We start from the raw sequence: 21,716 nt of genomic DNA, 5'->3' as shown, positions 1-21,716 counted from the left end.
AAGTAATCCAAATCCTTGCGTAATGACTACTTTACCCATCCACCTATTTCTCATTCTAACTAAACCTCAAGGCCCTTTTTGTCATTCCCACTCCCTAACAATTCTACCACTTCTTTCAACCTAACTTATTACTTTCAGAAGTTACTAACGATTACACAAGTTACCAAATTACCAGTTACCATTAACTCACAAGAACCCAACTACAAAATCTCCAAAATACCCCTAGGCTCCTCCCGAGCCGGGTATTAGATCCCGTTGTGACTTTTGAGTTGTCTAGCTCGCTAAGACCGTCTCGGCACGTGCATCACATTAACATCACCACACCCACATGGTACAAACCACACAGTATAATTATCACATTTATGCCCTCAACGGGCTAAAATTACCAATTTACCCCTATCATGCAAACAGGGCTCACATGCACATTTATACCACCTAAACATGCATTCTAATCACATATTCATTTAAATTCACATATTATCATATTAATTCACTTATTGCCCTCCAGGCACGCTAATCAAGGTCCTAAACCTTATTAGCAACTTAGGGTGTTACAATAATCGTGCAAAAAATATATTGGATCTAGTTCACACTGATTTGTGGGGACCAACTCCAATTGCATCTAACACAAATTATCGATATTACATTCATTTTGTTGATGATTTCAGCAGGTTCACATGGCTTTACCCACTGAAATTTAAAAATGAGGCACTTGATGCTTTTCTTCAATTCAAAGCCATGTTTGAAACAAAGTTTGAAAGGAAGATTAAATGCCTAAGAACAGATTGGGGAGGGGAGTTTAGAACTTTTACTGATCTTGTCACAACACATGGTATTGAATTTCATCATCCTTGTCCCCATACCTCAGCTCAAAATGGCAGAACTGAACGCGAACATCGACATATTGTCGAAATGGGACTCACTTTACTTGCTCAAGCGCACATGCCACTGAAATACTGGTGTGATACCTTCACTACTGCTGTCTTTTTAATTAACCGATTACCAACACCAGTTTTGGCTCACAAATCACCCTATGAAATGATCCATTCCTGTAAACCTGATTATAACTTTTTAAAAACCTTTGGAGCAGCCTGTTTTCCCTGTCTTAGACCATTCCAAAGCCACAAATTCCAATTTCGCTCGATCAAATGTGTCAATCTCGGGTTCAGTGAGTCTTACAAGGGTTATAAATGTTTGAGTCCCACTGGTTGAGTGTATATATCTCGCAATGTTGTTTTTAATGAACTTGATTTCCCTTTTCAACATGGATTTCTTAACAATTTTCAAACACATGCACCTGTCATTATTCACAGTTCCACTTGGTCCCCTCTTCCTGCTCCCACCTTTCCCAACCTGCAGGTTCTTCTCACACAACTTCCCTTGGAGCATCTGATGCCTCTCCTGCCTTATCACCACAACAGGTATCTCCAGCTTCTCCTTTTGCTCCCGGTACTAGTTCAGTTTCAGCAGGGGGTGATTGTAACTATTTCACTTCACCTGCACCTGCTACCTCACCTTTGATTTTTGATGTTGATGAGTCTGACACAGATGCTGGTTATGAGTGTCATGATACTGTTGAACCTGAACCACACCAGACACATCAAATAGCCACATTGCAGTCCACTCATCCTATGGTTACTAGAGCAAAAGTTGGTTTATTCAAACCTCGAACATTCATCAGTCAAACTGAGCTTCCACAGGTACCAAAAACTGTCCAGGAAACCTTGGCACATGCTGGTTGGAAAGGAGCAATGGATGAAGAATATTATGCCCTTAAACGAAACAAGACATGGATGCTTGTACCACCATCTAGCCGTTTCAATTTGGCAGGCAATAAATGGGTCTACAGAATTAAACTAAATGCTGATGGATCTTTTCAAAGATTGAAAGCCAGACTTGTTGCCAAGGGCTTTCATCAAAGGCCAGGGGTTGACTTTGGTGAAACTTTCAGTCCAGTGATCAAACCATCCACTGTGAGAATCATTCTCACCATAGCTACATCAAGAAATTGGATCATAAAGCAGCTGGATATAAATAATGCCTTTCTAAATGGAGTGTTAGAAGAGGATGTCTACATGACACAACCACAGGGATATGAAGAAAAAGGGAAAGAAAGCTTTGTGTGTAAACTAAACAAATCTCTGTACAGATTGAAACAAGCTCCTAGAGCCTGGTTTGATCAACTAAAAGACACACTTCTGACATGGAATTTCAAGCATTCAAAGGAAGACACTTCCTTGTTCTATATAAAAACATCCACTGACATTATTCTTATGTTGATGACATTATTGTCACAGGGAACAATGTCAGGAGAGTTGAAAGCTTTATTACAGATCTGAACAAGAAGTTCTCATTGAAGGGTCTAGGACCACTTCACTTCTTTCTTGGAATAGAAGTGTACAGAGATGATACAGGGCTGTATTTAACTCAAAGCAGGTATATTGAAGACCTGCTAAAGAAAGCTGATATGATTAATGCAAAACCATGTCCAACAACTATCACAGGCAAGCCAATGTTCCTAAATGAAGGTGCACCTATGCATAATCCTTCGGCTTATCGCAGCATCATAGGAGCTCTACAATACCTTTGTCACACAAGGCCAGATATAGCTTATGCGGTGAATAAATTAAGTCAATTTTTGCAAGCTCCAACCTCAGTTCACTGGAGTGGAGCTAAAAGAGTCCTCAGATATCTCAAGGGAACTGTTGATATGGGACTTCACATTAGCAGCAATGACAAACTCAACATCACGGGATTTTCAGACGCTGATTGGGCAACATGTCCTGATGATACACGTTCTGTGGCAGGGTATTGTGTTTACTTGGGGGAAACTCTAGTGTCATGGTCTTCAAAGAAGCAACAAGTGGTATCAAGGTTGAGCACCGAGTCAGAATATCGAGCCTTGGCTCACGTAGCAGCAGAAATTTCTTGGATATACTCATTACTGAACGAATTGGAATTTCCCCTAACCTTGCCCTCTGTTACATGGTGCGATAACCTTAGTGCTAGTGCACTAGCTTCAAACCCCGTGTTTCATGCCCGTACAAAACACATAGAAATTGACATACACTATGTAAGGGACAAGGTGCTGCAAAAACAACTTGAAGTGAGGTATATACCATCACACAATCAGCTGGCAGATTATCTTACCAAAGGGCTGACTCATTCCAGATTTCAATTCCTTATTAGCAAACTTGGAGTGAGAAGATCACCCCTTAGTTTGAGAGGGGCTGTTGAAAAATAAGAATTTCAGGAATTGATATTTGTGTTATTGATTGATGAGGTGTCAAGAATATTCACAATTCTGCTAGCATAGTTTTCTATGCTGAATATCTTTGTGGTCCCCCATCAATTACGATGTAATGATTATGAATGTTGTTGGGATCTTATTTCCTTTCCTATGACCCTGTAATGGCTCACTACCAGCTGTCCTTGAGGCCTAACGACTTTCTTATTGTAATCACCATTTCTCTATAATTGAACGACTCAGGCTCATTATTCTTTGAGCTGAGATTTTCTTAACACATCTTTCCATATTCATTATTTTAACTTATCTAAAGAGAAGAAAGTGTTCCAAAATGAGGTAATATATATTCATATATATAAATATAAAATATATATATGTCTCTTTGTAATGTTCTTCTCATACAACACCATGCACGAAATATATATATATATAACATCGTTTTATTATAACTACGTGATAATAAATATGCTAAAGGATGAATGCACTCCATCAACATAATGAAAAAAAGAAAAAATGACTTGTTCAACAAGTCAGTCGAATTAGTTTGTCAGACCCAATAAGTCAGCCTGACTAACCAGCAAAGCCCAAATCAATGTAAATGGAATCGTATATATTAATGAACCATCCTAAATGACCAATGGAGACCCGAACCTGAATCCGGATACACTCAGTCAGCTTGGAACCTTGAATCCCTCAAGGCACATGTCACATTTTCCATGAACTTCAGGAGGAACTACTTGGAGTGAGTCAGGCGGATCAGGAAGGTGGAAGAGCAATAGAAAAGAAAAGAACTATAAGGAAGACCCTAGGGGCGAGAAGAGAACTATCTAAGAATGAATTCTCTGAACACTCTTTTTGATTGAGAATATTCTCTCAAGGTTATCCTCTCAAGCAAGTCGAATCGGTCAGACTGACCTGACCAAACTGTCGAGCTCTGCCGTCGTCTGAGTGATAGTGGACCTAAACAAAATTGTTATTTTAAAAATAATATATAATGATATTTTTCAAAATTTTGGAGCATTTATACATATAAAAAAAATTATGCTTCATTATATAGGCTTATACGCACAGACCTAGCCTGCTGCTTGTGCCCAAAGGCGAACCTGTGTCATATCTAAAGAGAAGCAAATGTTCCAAAATGAGGTAATATATATTCATTTATATAAATATAAAATATATAGTCTCTTTGTAATGTGCTTCTCATACAACACCTTGCACGAAATATATATGTGCATGTTATATATATATATGTAACATCGTATTATTATAACTACGTGATAATAAATATGCTAAAGGGTGAATGCACTCCATCAACATAATGAAAAAAAGAAAAAAATGATTATACATATTGTAGTGGGAAAAATATGTCAACATATTAAAAAAGTCAAACAAGCCACTCAGATTAGGCCCAATAAGTCAGCCTGACTAACTAGCAAAGCCTAAACAAATATAAATGGACTCACATATATTAATGAACCATCCTAAATGACTAATGGAGACCTGGATCCAAATCTGAATACACTGAGTCCGCGTAGAACCTTGAATCAGTCAAGGCACATGCCACATTTTCCATGAACTTCGAGAGGAACCACTTAGAGCGAGTCAGACGGATCAGGAAGGCGGAGGAGCAACGGAAAAGAAAAGAACTATAAGGAAGACCCTAGGGGCGAGAAGAGAACTATTTAAGATTGATTACTTTGAACACTCTCTTTGATTGAGAATATTCTGTCAAGGTTATCCTATCAAGCAAGTCGAATCGGTCAAATTGACCTGACCAAACTGTCGAGCTCCGCCGTCGCCTGACCACGAACCAGTCAAACCGACCTAACCAGACTGTCGAGCTCTATCGTCACCTGACCACGAACCAATCAAACTGGGCTTTCAAGCTTTGTTGTCGTCTGATTATCATTCTACTTACTGATTCACTATTACTTATGTTATCATTTTACTTTTTCTATTTTCTTTCACGGCAATTTGACTAACTTGAGCGTCGGAGTTCCTTTGGCTGACACCCTACTGGTGTTCCCAATTGAACTCTTGTCTCTCTCTTTGTTCTTGACAAGTTGTTGGTGCTTGTTTAATCAATTGCAGGAATCTGCCTCTACACATAGTTTACTTCCCTTGTATTGACAATTTGATTTTGGGATATTATAGATAATGTTTGGTATTATTTATAATTTTTTTTTTAAAAAAATTATGGTCAATTATTTACTTTCAATAATGTATATATAAGAAATTTTGAGTATAAAAAGTGAATAATACTATATGTTTGGTTGATTTTTATTAGTTGTTATATGACTTATTTTAAGTATTTTTTTGACATATTTTAATACGTAGTGAATTTAAGTTTTTTTAAGTATAATTTTAATATAGTTTTAGTTTATAATAAGTATATGTTGGAATGATTTTTTATTTTATTTTTAAGTTTGATTAAACTATGTGTGTGTGTTCTTTTTTGTTATCTTTTTGTTAATTTTTAGTTATAATTTAATTTATTTTAAGTATATGTGTAGATGTTTTGATGTTTTTTCTTCTTCATGTTTTAACATGCATTGGTAACTTGGCTGATGTCTAGTTGGTTCTAAGGTATTTTTAGTTTTATTTAAGTTGATTTTAGCTAAATTATTAGTGTACTTTTAGTGTATTTTAGGAATATTTTTTTTTTTACTTTTTTGTTGTTGTTGTTGTGACAGTTGATTTTTAGTTTATTTTGGGAATATGTTTAATTTTCCTTAGATGTTTTGGATTGATGTCTAGTTGATTATATTTTTTTTATTTTTTTTTGGGTATATGTTGGTTGATATTTAGTTGATTTCTATTGAGTATATTATAATTTAATTTCTATATATGTTAGGTATATTTTTTGTTTATTTAGGTTTATATATATTTAAAAAGTAATTTTTTGGTTTTATATAATTTTTTCTAGGTCTGTTTTGAGTATAAATTTAGTTGTTTTCGAGTGTATTTTTAATTTATTTTTAACATGTTTTAAAATGCATAAGTATATATTTTTAGTTTATTTTATAGAGTCAACAAAGATTATGTTGTTATAGTAGGAAAATGGGACCGTTACCTGTTAAAATATTTGATTGGAGAATAAGAAACAAAAAGAATAGATTTTCCAAAAGAAAGGTGTTGATGGGTCATGGGATTGAAAATGTGGTAGGTAATAGTCTTTTAGCGGTATGATTTAGTTGGTGGGCATATAAGCTTTTATATGTGCAATTGTTGAGTTGTCCATTAGATTTGTGTAGCAAGAGGATTTTCAATGGAACTTTTCGTTAAAGCTCTCAAAGAGTCTCCCTCGCCACTAAGGCACTGACACGAACTTCCATTATGGTTTTGTTCACTACGCTTTTTAGCGTTTCATTTGAAGATTTAATTTACAAATATGGGAGTGTAATTGCTCAAGCATCATTTTGGTATGTGTAGGCTCCAAGGTACAAACATGAATGCCTTCAAAGCTTTCAAAGCGATTGTCCCAATTGAATGGAATCATATTCTTTACATCACCTTGGTGAGTGGTATTCCAAGAACTAGGGGACTTCACAGGCGTACTTTAGAGGCTTTACATCTCAACAAGTGCAACCGAACTGTCATGCGATGGAACACTCCTACTGTTAGGGGAATACTCCAACAGGTTTTCCATTAGTTCCTATTCCTTTGCTTGAATTTTCTCCTAAGTATTTGGTTTCTTACATTTAACATGTTTGTATGTCTACTACTGAAGCGATTAGTAGTTATTGAGAAGGAAGAGATGTACATGGCCCGGAAACAAAATCAGGCAAACCACCTCATTGGTCATAAGTCATCTACCTCCTTCTGCAAGTAGTTCTTCCTAATGTCAAATTGTTATATTATTTTAGATAATATAATATTAGATTAAATAAAATGTGATTTGTCACACTTTGTAACATAATATTGAGAGCTATAAAATTGGATATATGTGTGTGTTCAAGTGTAATATATTTTTGAGTTACAAAATCAACTACAAATTTGTAACTTTAAAAAATCACTCAATAATGTGTAGATTGATGGTTACACATTTTGATATTGAATTTCATAAACTATAATGTGATATGGTTGTTGAAGATATGTTTTCAACTCACATTAGATGTATGCAAGTTACAAAATCATGTGAGAAAGATATTTGAACGTTTTGAGAAAAAATGCAAAATTGGGAGTCCCAGGCTGCGACCTCAGGTGCTAGCAGCCAAATTTTATTTTGCTCTTTTTTCAATTTGAACATTTTCAACAACTCAAGTAACTCTAAAATCTTCATTTTAATTCCATAAACATCAAATTAACATTGGTAACAACCAAGGAGTTGGTGAAATTTGAAATTCAAAAGATGTCTCAACACTCTATAAATAGAAGTCTAATGCTCACTTATAAGACACAATTTTCTATCCACAAATCATTTGGCTAGAAAATACACCAAAATGCTTTAAAATTTCAGAGAGTTATTTACAAACTTGACAGTCTCTTAGTGCTTAGAGAATATGAAAAATAAACTTTTAGATAAATGTTTTGAATCTTGTTCAAGTTGGTGATCTGTACGTGTGAGAGTTATTATTCTTTATTTCTTTTGTTCTTATTTCTTTATTCGAGTCTACATCTTTATTTGTATTATTTATGATTTGAGTTGTATTATTCTTTTTGTACGTCTTTTTTATTTTATTCCAAATTTCCATTGAATAATTTTTATTCTCTAACACAGTTCTCAGTTTTTAGATGCGAGTTTATTGTCCAAGAAGACAATCTTCATGTAGTGCAATGTCTTTGTACGTTCGATTTTCATCTGGTTGTGCTTATTCTAATACTATATCTGGTTTGAGTAAGAAATTTGATGTCTTTTTAGCTAGGTGTACTCGAAGTAACAAAATTTTGTATGAATATATTCATGTATGGGTTTTCTTTTATGAATGCCTTATTAACACCTAACCTCTTTCTGTTTTTCAGTAGTTAGTTGTTAGTTGTTAAAGGTAGTTAGTTAGTTGGTTTTCCTTTTCTTGATTCTATTTTGTAATCAAACTCTCTGTCTATAAATAAAGACTTAGCTCTAATTGTTTGATTAGCTTTTGCTAAGCTAATCTCAATTAGCATTTTCATACTCTTTGTTCATTGTGGTCCTGTGTTTCTACATGGTATCAGAGCTGTTGACTAACGTCAATGTTGTCTTCTACAACCGATCCTACTCCTGCAACAATGGCGAATGCCACTACTTCCGCTGCTCCTCCAACTCAACCATGGAATCCGTTCTCCAACTCACTCACTTCTTCTCTCACTCTCAAACTCGATCGTCTCAACTTTCTGTCATGGAAATCTCAAGTGGTTCCAACTGTGATTGGCCACGATCTTGATGAGATTCTCTTCACTGGAGTTCCTCCACCCCAGAATCTTGTTACTGGAATACCAAATCCTGAGTATGCTCAATGGCGGAGGAAGGATCAGCTCTTACTTTCCTGGCTTCGTTCATCGATGACGGAGAGTATTCTTGCATCTGTTGCCAATTACAACACCTCCTTTGCTGTGTGGCAAGCTCTGGAATAGAAATTTGCTAGCCAAACCAAGGCTCGACGTCTTCAACTCAAGGGACAATTCTCCAACATTCAAAAGGGAAGTCTCTCTATCTCTGAGTTTGTTGACAAGATTCAATCCATTTATGATGCTCTGAGTGTTGCTGGTTCCCCTGTTAATGATCAAGATTTAATTTTACAGCTCTTAAATGGTCTTGGACCAGAATTTGATTCTGTTGTCTCAGGTATTACGTCAAGAAGTGATGCCTTGACCATTGAAGAAGTTCAGGCTCTGCTTCTCTCCCATGAAAGCAGACTGGAACATCACCAATCCATGTCTGATCTTGCTATCAAAATGCAAGCCAATCTTGCTTTTAGAAATGGCAGATCAGGTGATGTTCGACCTTATGCCAACTCCAAGAATCCTCAACCTGAATTGTCTCAACCCTTCTCAGGTCGTGGCAGGGGTTATCCTCGATACAATCAACAAAGGGTCATCTGTCAAGTCTGCTTAAGAACAGGCCATACAGCTCCAGTTTGTCACTATTGTTTTGACAAAAATTGGGTGGTTCCAAGGTCTCATCAACCTTCAGCAAGGGCTCATCTTACAGAGGTGGATTTTGAGTATGATCCTCAGGCCTACTCAACAACATTGGTTCAAGACTTTGGTGACGATTGTTCTTGGTATGCTGACACTGGGGCCACAGCTCATGTTACATTCGATTCAACTAATCTTGAAACTCAGCAGCCTTACACTGGAACTGAGACTCTAGCAGTGGGTGATGGTAAGAAACTTCTCATTTCCCATGTTGGTCATTCTGTTCTTCCATCCTATAATCCATCTTGTCCTTTTAAAATTACACTCTGTTTTACAAGTGCCTTCCACAACTAAGAATCTTGTCAGTGTTTCTAAACTTGTTGATGACAATAAAATTTTTCTTGAATTTCATAAACACTGCTGTTTTGTTAAGGACAAGCAAACAGGTGCACTTCTCCTCAAAGGAAAGCGTAAGGATGGCCTATACATGCTGAGTGATGGTTCAGTAAAATCCAATTCCTTTCTGCAGTGTCTTCTTGCTACGGAATCCAATTCAGTTCAAAGTCCAAATTGTATTTCTGAGTCTAGTAATTGTACTATCAATAATGTTGTATCTCATTGTACTGAATCATCTATCAATAAAGATAATTTCTTTTTTCCATTGCCTTCTGCATTTTATGCTTCCCCTTTTCATGATATCAATGTATGGCATTGCAAGTTAGGTCATCCATCCTTATCCACACTAAGCAAATTACTACCTAAATTGCCCCATACTGGATCCATCAAGACACTGCAATTTTGCAATGCCTGTCAGCAAGGCAAGAATCATAAACTACCATTTCCCTTATCCACAAGCCGTGCCAGTCAACCTCTTGAACTAATCCATATTGACCTTTGGGGACCCTCTCATATACAATCTAAAGATGGATTCAAATACTATATTCACTTTATTGATGATTTTAGCAGATTTATATGGATCTATCCTTTGTCCCTTAAGTCTCAAGCACTTGACATGTTCCTTCAGTTCAAAAGCATGGCTGAGAAACAATTTGGATTGCCAATTAAAGGTGTTCAAGCTGATGGGGGAGGTGAATACACACCATTTAAGAGATTTCTAGCTGATCAAGGTATTATCTTTTCTCATCCTTGTCCTCACACACATGAGCAGAATGGTAGGGCAGAGAGGAAACACAAGCATATTGTTGAGACAGGACTTACACTTCTTGCACAATCTAGCCTAGATTTTTCTTATTGGTGGCATGCTTTTCAATATGCAACCTTCACTATAAACAGGCTGCCTACTCCAACTCTCAACAATATCAGTCCCTTTGAGTGTTTGTTTGGTTCTTCACCAGATTATGCTATGATGAAACCATTTGGGTGTGCTTGTTTTCCACATCTCAGACCTTATCACTCTCATAAGATGAATTTCAGATCTGAACAATGTCTTTTCCTAGGGTATTCATCATATCACAAGGGTTATTTGTGTGAGAATGCTCAAGGAAGGATTTTTATCGCTAGAAATGTTGTCTTTAATGAAAGCCACTACCCTGGTGTTCTCTCTCCCAAAGCTACAACTCAGGTACATTCTCAAACTACTAATGTTCCTACTGCTAGCTTTACAACATCATGCTTTCAATCACATACTAATCCTGGTTCTTCTACTGCTATGTTTCCCAATGGTACTGAGACAAATCAAGTCAATCCAACTCCATCAGAATCTCCATCTGTCATTACTCAACTTCCTACAGCTACACCCTTTCAGACCTGTCCTTCCCTTACTACACCTCAACACCATATTCCTGACCCTGTCCCTGAAATACAAATAAACACAGTACCATCAAACACATCTCCTATTCCATTACCTACTCAAAATACAACTACCAATGCAGCAACTTTACCCCATCACACAAATGTTTCAGATGCCATACCACAGGTTCCTCTACAATCCAATTCAGGAAGTTCACTTGATGTTGCTACAAATCGAACTCACCCGATGAGAACCAGGTCACAGAGTGGTATAGTCAAGCCGAAAGCATATATGACCACAAAGCATCCTTTGCCAGAGTCCCTTCTCCCAACTGAACCCAAAAGTCTCAAAGATGCTTTACAGAATCCTCAGTGGCTTGCCTCCATGAAAAATGAATTTGGTGCTCTTAAATCTGCTGGAACTTGGACTCTTGTACCCTATACATCTGGTATGCATGTCATAGCTAACAAATGGGCGCACAGAGTAAAACTGAATGCTGATGGTACACTAGATCGATTCAAGTCAAGACTTGTGGCCAAAGGATACCTACAAACACCAGGGATAGATTACGAAGAGACTTTTTCCCCTGTTGTAAAACCAGTAACAGTCAGAACTGTCCTTTCTTTGGTTGTCTCTCACAAGTGGTCTGTCAAATAACTTGATGTGAGCAATGCGTTTCTTAATGGATCTCTAACTGAAACAGTGTACATGCGTCAACCCCCAGGGTTTGTTGATCCAGAAAAACCAGATCATGTGTGTCTTTTGCATAAAGCTATCTGTGGTCTCAAACAAGCACCACGGGCTTGGAATGATAAGCTGAAAAATTGTCTCTTTCAGTGGGGTTTCACAGCATCAAAAGCTGATACCTCATTGTTTGTTTACAACTCAAGAACTTCTCTACTCATTTTACTAGTGTATGTGGATGACATACTAGTAACAGGACCTGATTTGCCTCTAATAAACAAGCTCACGTCTGATCTCAACAAACATTTTTCACTTAAAGATCTAGGTGAAGTTCATTACTTCTTGGGGGTGGAAATTTTTCGAGATTCAACTGGTATGTACCTTTCTCAAACTAAGTATATCACTGATCTTCTTGTGAAGCTTCATATGGAAGGTGCAAAGAGTTCCCCTAATCCAACTAGTGCTGCCACTAAACTTTCCTTAGCTGAAGGTGAACCATTTTCAGACATGACACTATACAGAAGTACAATTGGAGCTCTACAGTACTTGTCACTAACAAGACCAGATGTGGCATTTATTGTAAATAAACTCAGTCAATTCATCAAGGCCCCTACTACTTGTCATTGGGAGGGTTGCAAACGGCTACTACGGTACCATTTCAGAAGGATTAGTCATTCGCCCTGCTACTGAAATGGTTCTAGAAAGTTACTCGGATGCGGACTGGGCGAGCTGTATTGATGATCGACGCTCTACAGGTGGATATGTTGTTTTCTTGGGAGGAAATTTGATATCGTGGTCTGCTAAAAAGCAGCAAGTTGTTGCTCGTTCTAGTACTGAAAGCGAGTTCAGAGCATTAGCTAACACTGCTGCTGAACTAAAATGGATCACATCTTTGTTATCTGAGCTTAAAGTTCACATGAATCGATGTCCTGTGATATGGGTTGATAATCAAAGTGCTACTGCTCTTGCGGCTAATCCTGTGTTTCATGCATGTTCGAAACACCTTGAGATTGATTTACACTTTGTTCGTGATCAAATTGTGGCACAAAAGTTAGCAGTTCGTTTTGTCCCATCCATTGATCAAGTGGCAGACATACTTACAATGTCTTTGTCTACAGAGAGATTTAACTACCTTAAGTCTAAACTTCACATGGCTGTCTCCTTGTTTCGTTTGAGGGGGGATATTAACACCTAACTTCTTTCTGTTTTTCAGTAGTTAGTTGTTAGTTGTTAAAGGTAGTTAGTTAGTTGGTTTTCCTTTTCTTGATTCTGTTTTGTAATTAAACTCTCTGTCTATAAATAAAGACTTAGCTCTAATTGTTTGATTAGCTTTTGCTAACCTGATCTCAATTAGCATTTTCATACTCTTTGTTCAATGTGGTCCTGTGTTACTACATGCCTGACTGTGGCTAATTATCTTAAGTGCAGCATGTATATTAATAATTTATGAATTACTACTCTCATTACATCACATTGTAACTTAATCACACAAGTAAGGCATACAAAACAAGAAGAATGAATAAATACAACATCCCACGTGGCTCTTTTTCTTTTTCGTTATTTTCTCCTCTGGGATAAGAAAATACCACAACTCGAGTGATTAATGGCTTAACAATCAAACATATAACAGTATATTTCAGAAGTGATATTTTAGGGTCCCTCCATTGCCTCTATGGTTATTTTCTCTTCCAACCTTTCTGCCGTTACATCATTTGTGGTCTTAAGCTCTTTTTCCCCGCTGTCATTGAGGCCAATGAAATGCATATCTTTGTATTGATGTCTCGATGCAAAGACTAGGAAAACTCCAAAATTGATCAATCCCAGAACTGCCAGGAGCCAATAGAAGTTATCTAACATTCCCTTGTTCAAGTTACTCCTGAGCCAACTTCTCTTGGTAACTTCATCCACTAGTGAAACCAACAAACTGCTGACAAAGAAGCCCATGGAGAGACTACTGAGGAACAGTCCTGTGCTCATGGACTTCATCTTCTCCGGTGCTTCTCTGATGAAAAACTCCAGTTGCCCGACGTAGGCAAAAGCTTCTCCAGCTCCTACAAGAAAGAACTGAGGGACTAGCCAGAAAGCACTGATCATGGTTTCGTTGTGAACCGCGTGTTCTCTCCGTTGTTTTTCAATCACTGCAGCGGCCACCATAGCTGCCATTGAGAAGACCAGTCCAATCCCAACCCTCTGGAGGCTAGTGATTCCAACGGGGTTGTGAGTGAGTCTCCGAACAAGGGGGACGAATAGTTTTTCATTAAGGGAAGTAAAGAGGAGAATGGATATGAAGAGAAAAGTAGAGAAAGAGCCTGAAGGGATAACAAAACTCCCAATATTTCGTTTCATGAAGGTAGCTTGCTCGATTGTGAAAGTAGTCATTTGAGAGTAGATTGTCCAAAACAGGATGCAAGTTGACCATATGGGGATGAGTTTAAGAACCATTTTGACCTCCTCAACTTCAGTAACAGTGGATACTATCCAATGGTTGTTTTTGTTTTCATCACTGGCATTGTAATTCTCCTTGTCTACAATTGCAGCTTTGTCCAGACACCTACAGATAAATAAAAAAACTTATTAGAAAGGGAGAACGAAATAATTGAGCCATGAAAAATTTAACTTTAATTGTGCTACTGTTAAGTTGACTTATAATATCATAAAATTTATCTTTGATGAAAGAGTGAATTATAAATTAATTAGAAAGGACCTACAGAACTTGCAAAATCTTAAAATCACATTGAATGCACTGTTGCTGATAAAACCATATTGACTGACAATTACCAAGGCCTCATATGATTGAACTTTCTTTCTTATAAATCATATCATGACCTCAAACTTGTTCTTACCTCATGAAAATTAATTTAAGAATATATATTTATATATATGTGTATATATATCTACACATGCATCTATGAAGTGACAATGCAGAACTGAAAGCATACTAGCTTATTAACTCTATTCTGAATAAATAATTATGGGACTATTTTCACTGGAGGAAATATGAATACATACTTTAACTTCTCTGTGAATGGGACCGTAGCTTCTGAGTACTTATTCAAGAGACTTGGATCAGAAGGGTAAGGATGGTTCCTCTTCTTCCAGGCCAATAATATGACCCTCCATATGACTGTTAAAGGGCTACCCTTAGGCTTCTTAAAACGATAAAATGGTGTCCCACAGAGCAAAATAATGACCGCTATTATCATTGTCCCTGCTGATATCCCATAGCCCCACCCTCTTCCAACATTATCTTGAATATAAACCAGAACAATCACAGCAAACAAGGATCCCAAACTTATCCCAAAATAGAATCTGTTGAAGAAAAAAACCATGGCCTTCTCCTCCTTGGGGTCTGAAACATCAAACTGATCTGACCCGAAACCAGAAACGTTTGATTTTATTCCACCTCCACCAAGTGCTATGGTGTACAACGCAGCATAGAGCAAGGCAAGTTGGTTTCCATCTGCCTCAATACATTGGTGATGCAAATTTCTGAAGTCATCACAATGAGGAGGTCTCATGCTGGGAATGATTGTTGACAGAGTTAACATAACAACCCCCTGTTGAGTTAAAATAACATGATTAGTTCAGTTCCTCGTAATATCTTTAAGAAAAAAACTGTTCTTTTTGGTTCAGAAGACTTACAATAGCAGTTATGGTTGCTGAGATTGCAACAGTGAGGTACCGGCCGAACTTAGCATCAGCTAAAAAACCTCCAAGGAGGCCAAGGAGATTGAGAGTTCCCATGAAGTTGGTGACTATTGTTGCAGACTTTGCTGATGGAATATGCAAGTATTGGACCAAGTAAGTCACCAGATTCATTGAAATTCCCATAACACATATCCTCTCAGAGAGTTCAACTCCTGCAGCCATAGCAATCAACAAACATAACATTAGTTAATGAAGCATTAACAACCAAAGAGTTCGAAACATTTTGAGTACTCAAGCTTGTTGAAGTACCTAAGCCAAGCCCTGCAGCAAGCCACCCCCCAGTCTTGGACTTGTCAGCCAGATTCCCTCGAAAATCATACACAGTTCTATCACTTCCACCATCTTTCTCTCCATGAGTTGAAACCAGAACCTGTCCAAAAGATCAAGAGGAGAAAAAAAACTTAAGGGAATTTGAAAGAGAAGTAAAAAGAAAACAAAGAAGTCAAAACAAGATAGCAAGTATATATTTGTGGTAACTACCATGTTGAGAGCAGAGAAGAACAAGAGTGAGTACTCTTGTGGCAAAGAAAATGCAGACAAGGCTGGAGGTTGAGTTGTGAATAAGAGTTGAAAGTTTTATATAAGAGCTAAAAGTTATCAGCTAGACATGCACAGGCATAGCCTCCACAACTAATTCTAGTGGTGAGGATAATTGGAGGGTGAAAGTAGTAGGAAGTGATGATAAATTTCAAGTCGTGGGAGTTTTTGAATTGGCAAACACTTTATGTGGTTTCTATGCCTAGTACCTGTAACAATCGTGCAGTTTTTGGAGAAAGACAATAGCTTTCCAAATTTGGTTCCTCTCTCTTCAATTATTTTTATTAACTATATAGCATATGACACTTGGACACAAAGTTATGCCATGTGAAACTGATTTATATAGTTCTCCTTAGCGGCAATTTGCACAGTATTATGGATAATGAGAAGAGTGAAGCTAATCCTTTCGCTCATAAGGACACGTTTGGCTGTTCATTATGGAAAATCAAACAGCTTTATATTAAAGTGTCTTGGTGTGGACTGTGGGGTCATGGCTCTAGATAACACAACTTTTGGGGATATGCCAATATCCCATTATACATGAATTATGGCATACAAACTTTTCCAAGTTCTGATATATATATATATATATATATATATTTTGCTTCAAATTGAACCCAACTCTTTCAAGAAAGATTCTTATTTGGAATCTGGATTAGGTAATGGTGGTTTAAAGCTCTTTAATGTTCCATTACATGCCTAATTTGCTGGTACATGTCAATTGATGAAAATATCTTACTCTGCTGCACTATTCCAATGTTCATGGCACTACAATCTGTCACATATCCACCGGACAAAAGACACTGGGATAGATAAAAAGTAACTATATCTTATTTCTCCTTTAAAGACCATACATAGATTGGCATCTAGGATCTCTCTTTTTCCCCCTCCTTTGGGCTTTTTTTTCGACTAGGTAATGCTACCCATCAATGATTGATGGGTCAACTGGGGTACCACTACACTACACTTTGTTTCTGAACAATGATTAATGATATTGGTCGGTTTGATTAACATTTATCTTCTAGATAAAAAGTGCATCACAATGTAGAGTCACATAGTTATCACTTAAGATATAAGAAAATCTCTAGAAGGTTTTGGCCATTTTTGAAACAGAGAAGAATGCCAGTCTATAGTAATGAGTGAGTATGTCTGTGTTTTGTTATGATGTGCATATAGTTTTGGACTTATGGCTTCAATTGGAAGTTTGATTAACAAATTCTGGCCTTTGGGGAGATCAAACGGGTGCTTAGTACATACAATCAATTAACAGTTGAATTAATAGCCATGTTGCATGGTTTTAAAACTGAGTAACAGCCACAAAAAGACTTGGGATTAGTACTGCATGAGAAAGTGGTCCAAAATGAAGAGGTTGTTTGATTCTTGTGGTAAAATATAAATAGGGAAGAAAAAAACAAAGAATAGGAGTGAAGAAGCAGCCAATGGTGGTGGCATGTAGTAGGACCTATAAGGCCAAGGAGAGAAAGACGTGAAAGAAAGGAGTCATCTTTATCATTTTGGACCTTTCCAACCTATAAATTAAAGACGCCTCTAATCAATTTTCAATTTCACCATCAAACTCTGCTCGGTACTAAGGACAAAACGGAAGATGTGGTACTGCTTTTTAGGTATGGTATTTGATTTTCTTTTAGCCTGGTTTGAAAATATGATGATGATAACGTGACTCTATAGCATATGATGATAAAAACCACAGCCATATTGATGTGTTTGAGAGCCATACATATATATATATATATATATATATTATAGTAGAGGAGTGTGTAAAACTAAAAGTAACCAAAATGACTTTCTTATTATCTTTACATGGAGATAGATTGATAGAGCTATCATGTTTGGTTGCCTTGAGACAGTAGTACAGTAGGTTCATTGGGTGGCTGGGAGAGAGATTAAAAGTAAAAGAAGTGATTTTGCAAATAGTTTTTTTTTTGTGTGTGTTAATTTTAGAAGAAAAAAAAGTATTTGATTTGTCTTAAAGTTATTATTTCATGAAATAGTGTAAGTGGTCCATAACATTTACAGCCAGGATTCAGATTTTCTTCAGCTGAGTAAGGTCACTGTCCAAGGTTCAAACATATAAATTACAAAGTAAATAAACGTGGCAATGAACACAAAACCATTCACTATTATTAATTTCTGTGTGCACAAGAAATTAAATAATAATATTTTTAGGAAATATAACTATTTTTTATTATGAGAAACAATAAATGTGGAGAAAAATACTATAAATATTATATATTTTTTCATATTTATTTTAGAAAATGAAATATTATTATATTTGTTTTGTTTTTTGAAATATGTTTTCTAATAATTTTAAAAATATATATATTTAGATATATAAATTTATTTATGAATAATTATATAAGTTTTAGTTGATAGATTGTTATTTAATAATTGTAATATTTGATAATTTATTGAAAATATTTAATAAATAATGAAAACTCAATATTTAAATATTTTGAAAATTTTAAATGTAATCCTTATTTTTTTAAAATATAAATATCGTGAAAAAGGTAATTACTGATTTTTTTTCGATATATATATTATATCAAGCAAAAACTCTTAAGAAAGCTACTCATGATTTATTCAATATAGTTTGATTCATTTGCCAAAACAACTTAATTAATTAAGGATATTGGGAGCATAAATACATAAGTTTATATTTTTTGTGTACTTAAATACATAATTTATTTTTTTGACAGTATAAATACCTATTGTTTATTTTTTGTTACAACCATTACTTTTTTCTGTTAATAAGAAGATACAAAACTTTTTAATTAGGGATATTAACTGCACTAATATATAATGTAATTGTTGCACTTAAATACATTACTTTTAATATTTGTGGCATAAATAATAAATATTTACTTTTTTAAAACTAAACTTTTTTTTATTATTTATGCTACAAAAATTAAAGTTAGGTATTTAAATGCAATAGTTACATAAATTTAGGTATTTATGCTCACAATATCCATGTTTAAAAAGTTTGGTATTTGTTACATAAATTTAGGTATTTATTTAATAATTGTAATATTTGATAATTTATTCAAAATATTTAATAAATTATGACAACTCAATATTTAAATAATATGACAATATTATTTTGAAAATCCTCCATTTTTTAAAAATATAGATATCGTGAAAAATGTAATTACTGATTTTTTTTTCGATATGTATATATGAGGACACTCTTAATAGTTACTATCTATAGATGATTACTTTAATATTAATCATTAGATTAAGATCAATGATCTTTATTTATAATTGTTAATTAATATTTATAAAAATAAATTTTGATTTTTTGAAAGGGTTGCCTAATGACATGGCGGTCATATATTATTAATTAAATAATAATAAAAATCTTATTTAATATTCATTCTCCATTCGTTCTTCATTCTTGATTAATTCATTTTATCCATTCCATGAGAAAAAAAAATTCATTTTGGAATTAATGAGAATAATTAATGTGACCATTATTATTCCAACTAATTATTGCCTAATTAATCTAAAAACTTCGAAATTATTGATTTTATATATTTTAATTATGTATTTTCATCATCATTATAATCATTTATCATATCAAAAGCATATTTAGTGATTTATGGTAACCATCAATGAGTAATAACCATTAAAAAGTCTTTCATATATATATATATATTATATCAAGCAAAAACTCTTAATTAATAAGAAAGCTATTGATGATTTATTCAATATAGTTTGATTCATTTGCCAAAACAACTTAATTAATTAAGGATATTGGCAACATAAATACATACGTTCATGCTTTTGTTGTACGTAAATACTTAACTTATTTTTTTGACAGCATAAATACCTAATATTTATTTTTTGTTGCAACTGTTACTTTTTTCTGTTAACAAGAAGATACAAAACTTTTTAATTAGAGATATTGACTGCACTAATATATACGTTTATGTAATTATTGCACTTAAATACATTACTTTTAATATTTGTAGCATAAATAATAAATATTTACTTTTTTAAAACTATACTTTTTTTTATTATTTATGCTACAAAAATTAAAGCTAGTTATTTAAGTGCAACACTTACATAAATTTAGGTATTTATGCTCTCAATATCCATGTTTAAAAAATTTGGTATTTGTTACTTAATAGTTGCAACAAAAATAAACATTAGGTATTTATGCCATCAAAAAATTAAATTAGGTATTTAAGTACAACAAAAGCATAAAATATTTATTTGTAGCACCAATACATGAGATGATTAAAGAATTTGAAATGGTGATCTTATACATGATCACCAATCAATATAGCTTATAAAATACTCTTGGAATATTAACAAAGGACAAATACTTTTTAAGATTCTAAAGATATTAGAATGTCATTTCCTTTCTTTTACCTTGTGGTAGTTTGAGCACATTAATTAAAAAAAAAAACTTACTTTAGTTCAACCATTTGACTGAGTAATTTTAATATATTTCTTATCATATTCTATTACATTAGTATAATAAAATGACTGTTAGAAAAAACTCACACCAAATGACGTCATTCAAATATTTTACATCTTAAAAACTATTATAAAATTCTAAGTAATAAAAAATAAAATGAGAAAATGCAAAAGAAATTTCCTTAAAAATAATAAAATAATTGTTAAGAGATAATTAGAGCATTGTGGTTCTAGTAAAAATTATATTTAAAGGATCATAGTTTAATAAAATTATACAATTTTAATATAATTTTTTTGTATAAATATTTTAAAAAAAGTTTATCAAACTCTTAGGGGTCGTTTGGTATGCAGGAATCTGGACACAGGAATGAGAATCTGAACACTTTCCAATATTTGGTACTGGGTTTGAGTTTTTCTAACCTGGGAATCTGTACTCCAGGGGTTTTAACTTTCCTTGATTCTAGGTTCATGTGAAACTCATCTGATAAGTGGTTTTCAGATACCCAAGAATGTGAAACACTTCAAAATTATTATTATTATTATTTTTTAAAAAAATCTTAAACCAGTAATTTTTTAGTTTAATGACTTATTTTATTTTTGAAGCTTATAATATAAAAATAAATATACATATATCAAACTATAAAATGATAAATAATATTTGTTTATTTAAAGAAATTGATTTGTAAAGCCTTTATATCATTACTTTAGTTTAAAATAACAAATGAAATATTATTAAAAATAAAATAAGAGTATTACAGTCAGTGCACAACCAAACACAGTGATGTAAGTTTCCAGACTATCAGATTACCCTCTTCAACTTTCCCAGTAATATGAAAATTGTGAACTCCTCATACCAAACGACCCTTTAGACTACCACGTTTAGGGTCTCGGGTCAACTCAGGCTGTTCCGAAAAATAATAAATGTTCATCTCCCTTATCTTGTATGTCACCACTTGGCACTTGCCACATATATCAATCTTCTTAAGTGTGATTAATGCTCCTGGTTAATGATTAATGGGGTCAAGGGAGATTTTTAAAAAATAATTACTTTTGATTAGTATTGAATAATTGAATGTGATGGATGGGGTTGTTTTGGGAAGCTTGTGCCTAACATTAAAACTAAGAGTCGTCCAAGTAAGAACTTACTAATGAATCCAAGGGTTTTGAATTTAGTTTGTCTTACGAATTCTTTCGTGTTAGTACTTATTAGCAGGTCCAAATACATTTATAATGGCATATCTATACTAAAAAATGCCACTCTGAACAGGTACATTAAAATCTCTATAAATTAAT

The 21,716-nt window shown here is 34.5% G+C and overlaps 1 protein-coding gene and 1 pseudogene across 1 annotated transcript; one reads left to right on the top strand and one right to left on the bottom strand.

The window, feature by feature from the left end:
* The first annotated feature begins 8,938 nt into the window (after positions 1-8,938).
* LOC133820343 (small nucleolar RNA Z247) lies at positions 8,939-9,040 on the top strand (annotated as a pseudogene).
* Positions 9,041-13,151: 4,111 nt separating this feature from the next.
* LOC133817512 (protein NRT1/ PTR FAMILY 6.4) lies at positions 13,152-16,262 on the bottom strand. The gene is made up of 5 exons (XM_062250055.1): positions 15,927-16,262; positions 15,696-15,816; positions 15,381-15,598; positions 14,748-15,295; positions 13,152-14,289 (listed from the first exon to the last, which is right to left on the bottom strand). The coding sequence occupies exons 1-5, from the start codon at positions 15,927-15,929 to the stop codon at positions 13,389-13,391; spliced, it is 1,791 nt and encodes a 596-aa protein (XP_062106039.1). The 5' UTR covers positions 15,930-16,262; the 3' UTR covers positions 13,152-13,388.
* Between the last annotated feature and the right edge of the window lie 5,454 nt (positions 16,263-21,716).

The sequence above is a fragment of the Humulus lupulus genome, chromosome 2 (assembly GCF_963169125.1).
Source record: "Humulus lupulus chromosome 2, drHumLupu1.1, whole genome shotgun sequence".
Lineage (NCBI taxonomy): Eukaryota > Viridiplantae > Streptophyta > Magnoliopsida > Rosales > Cannabaceae > Humulus > Humulus lupulus.
This window is presented reverse-complemented; position numbering and strand designations above follow the sequence as displayed.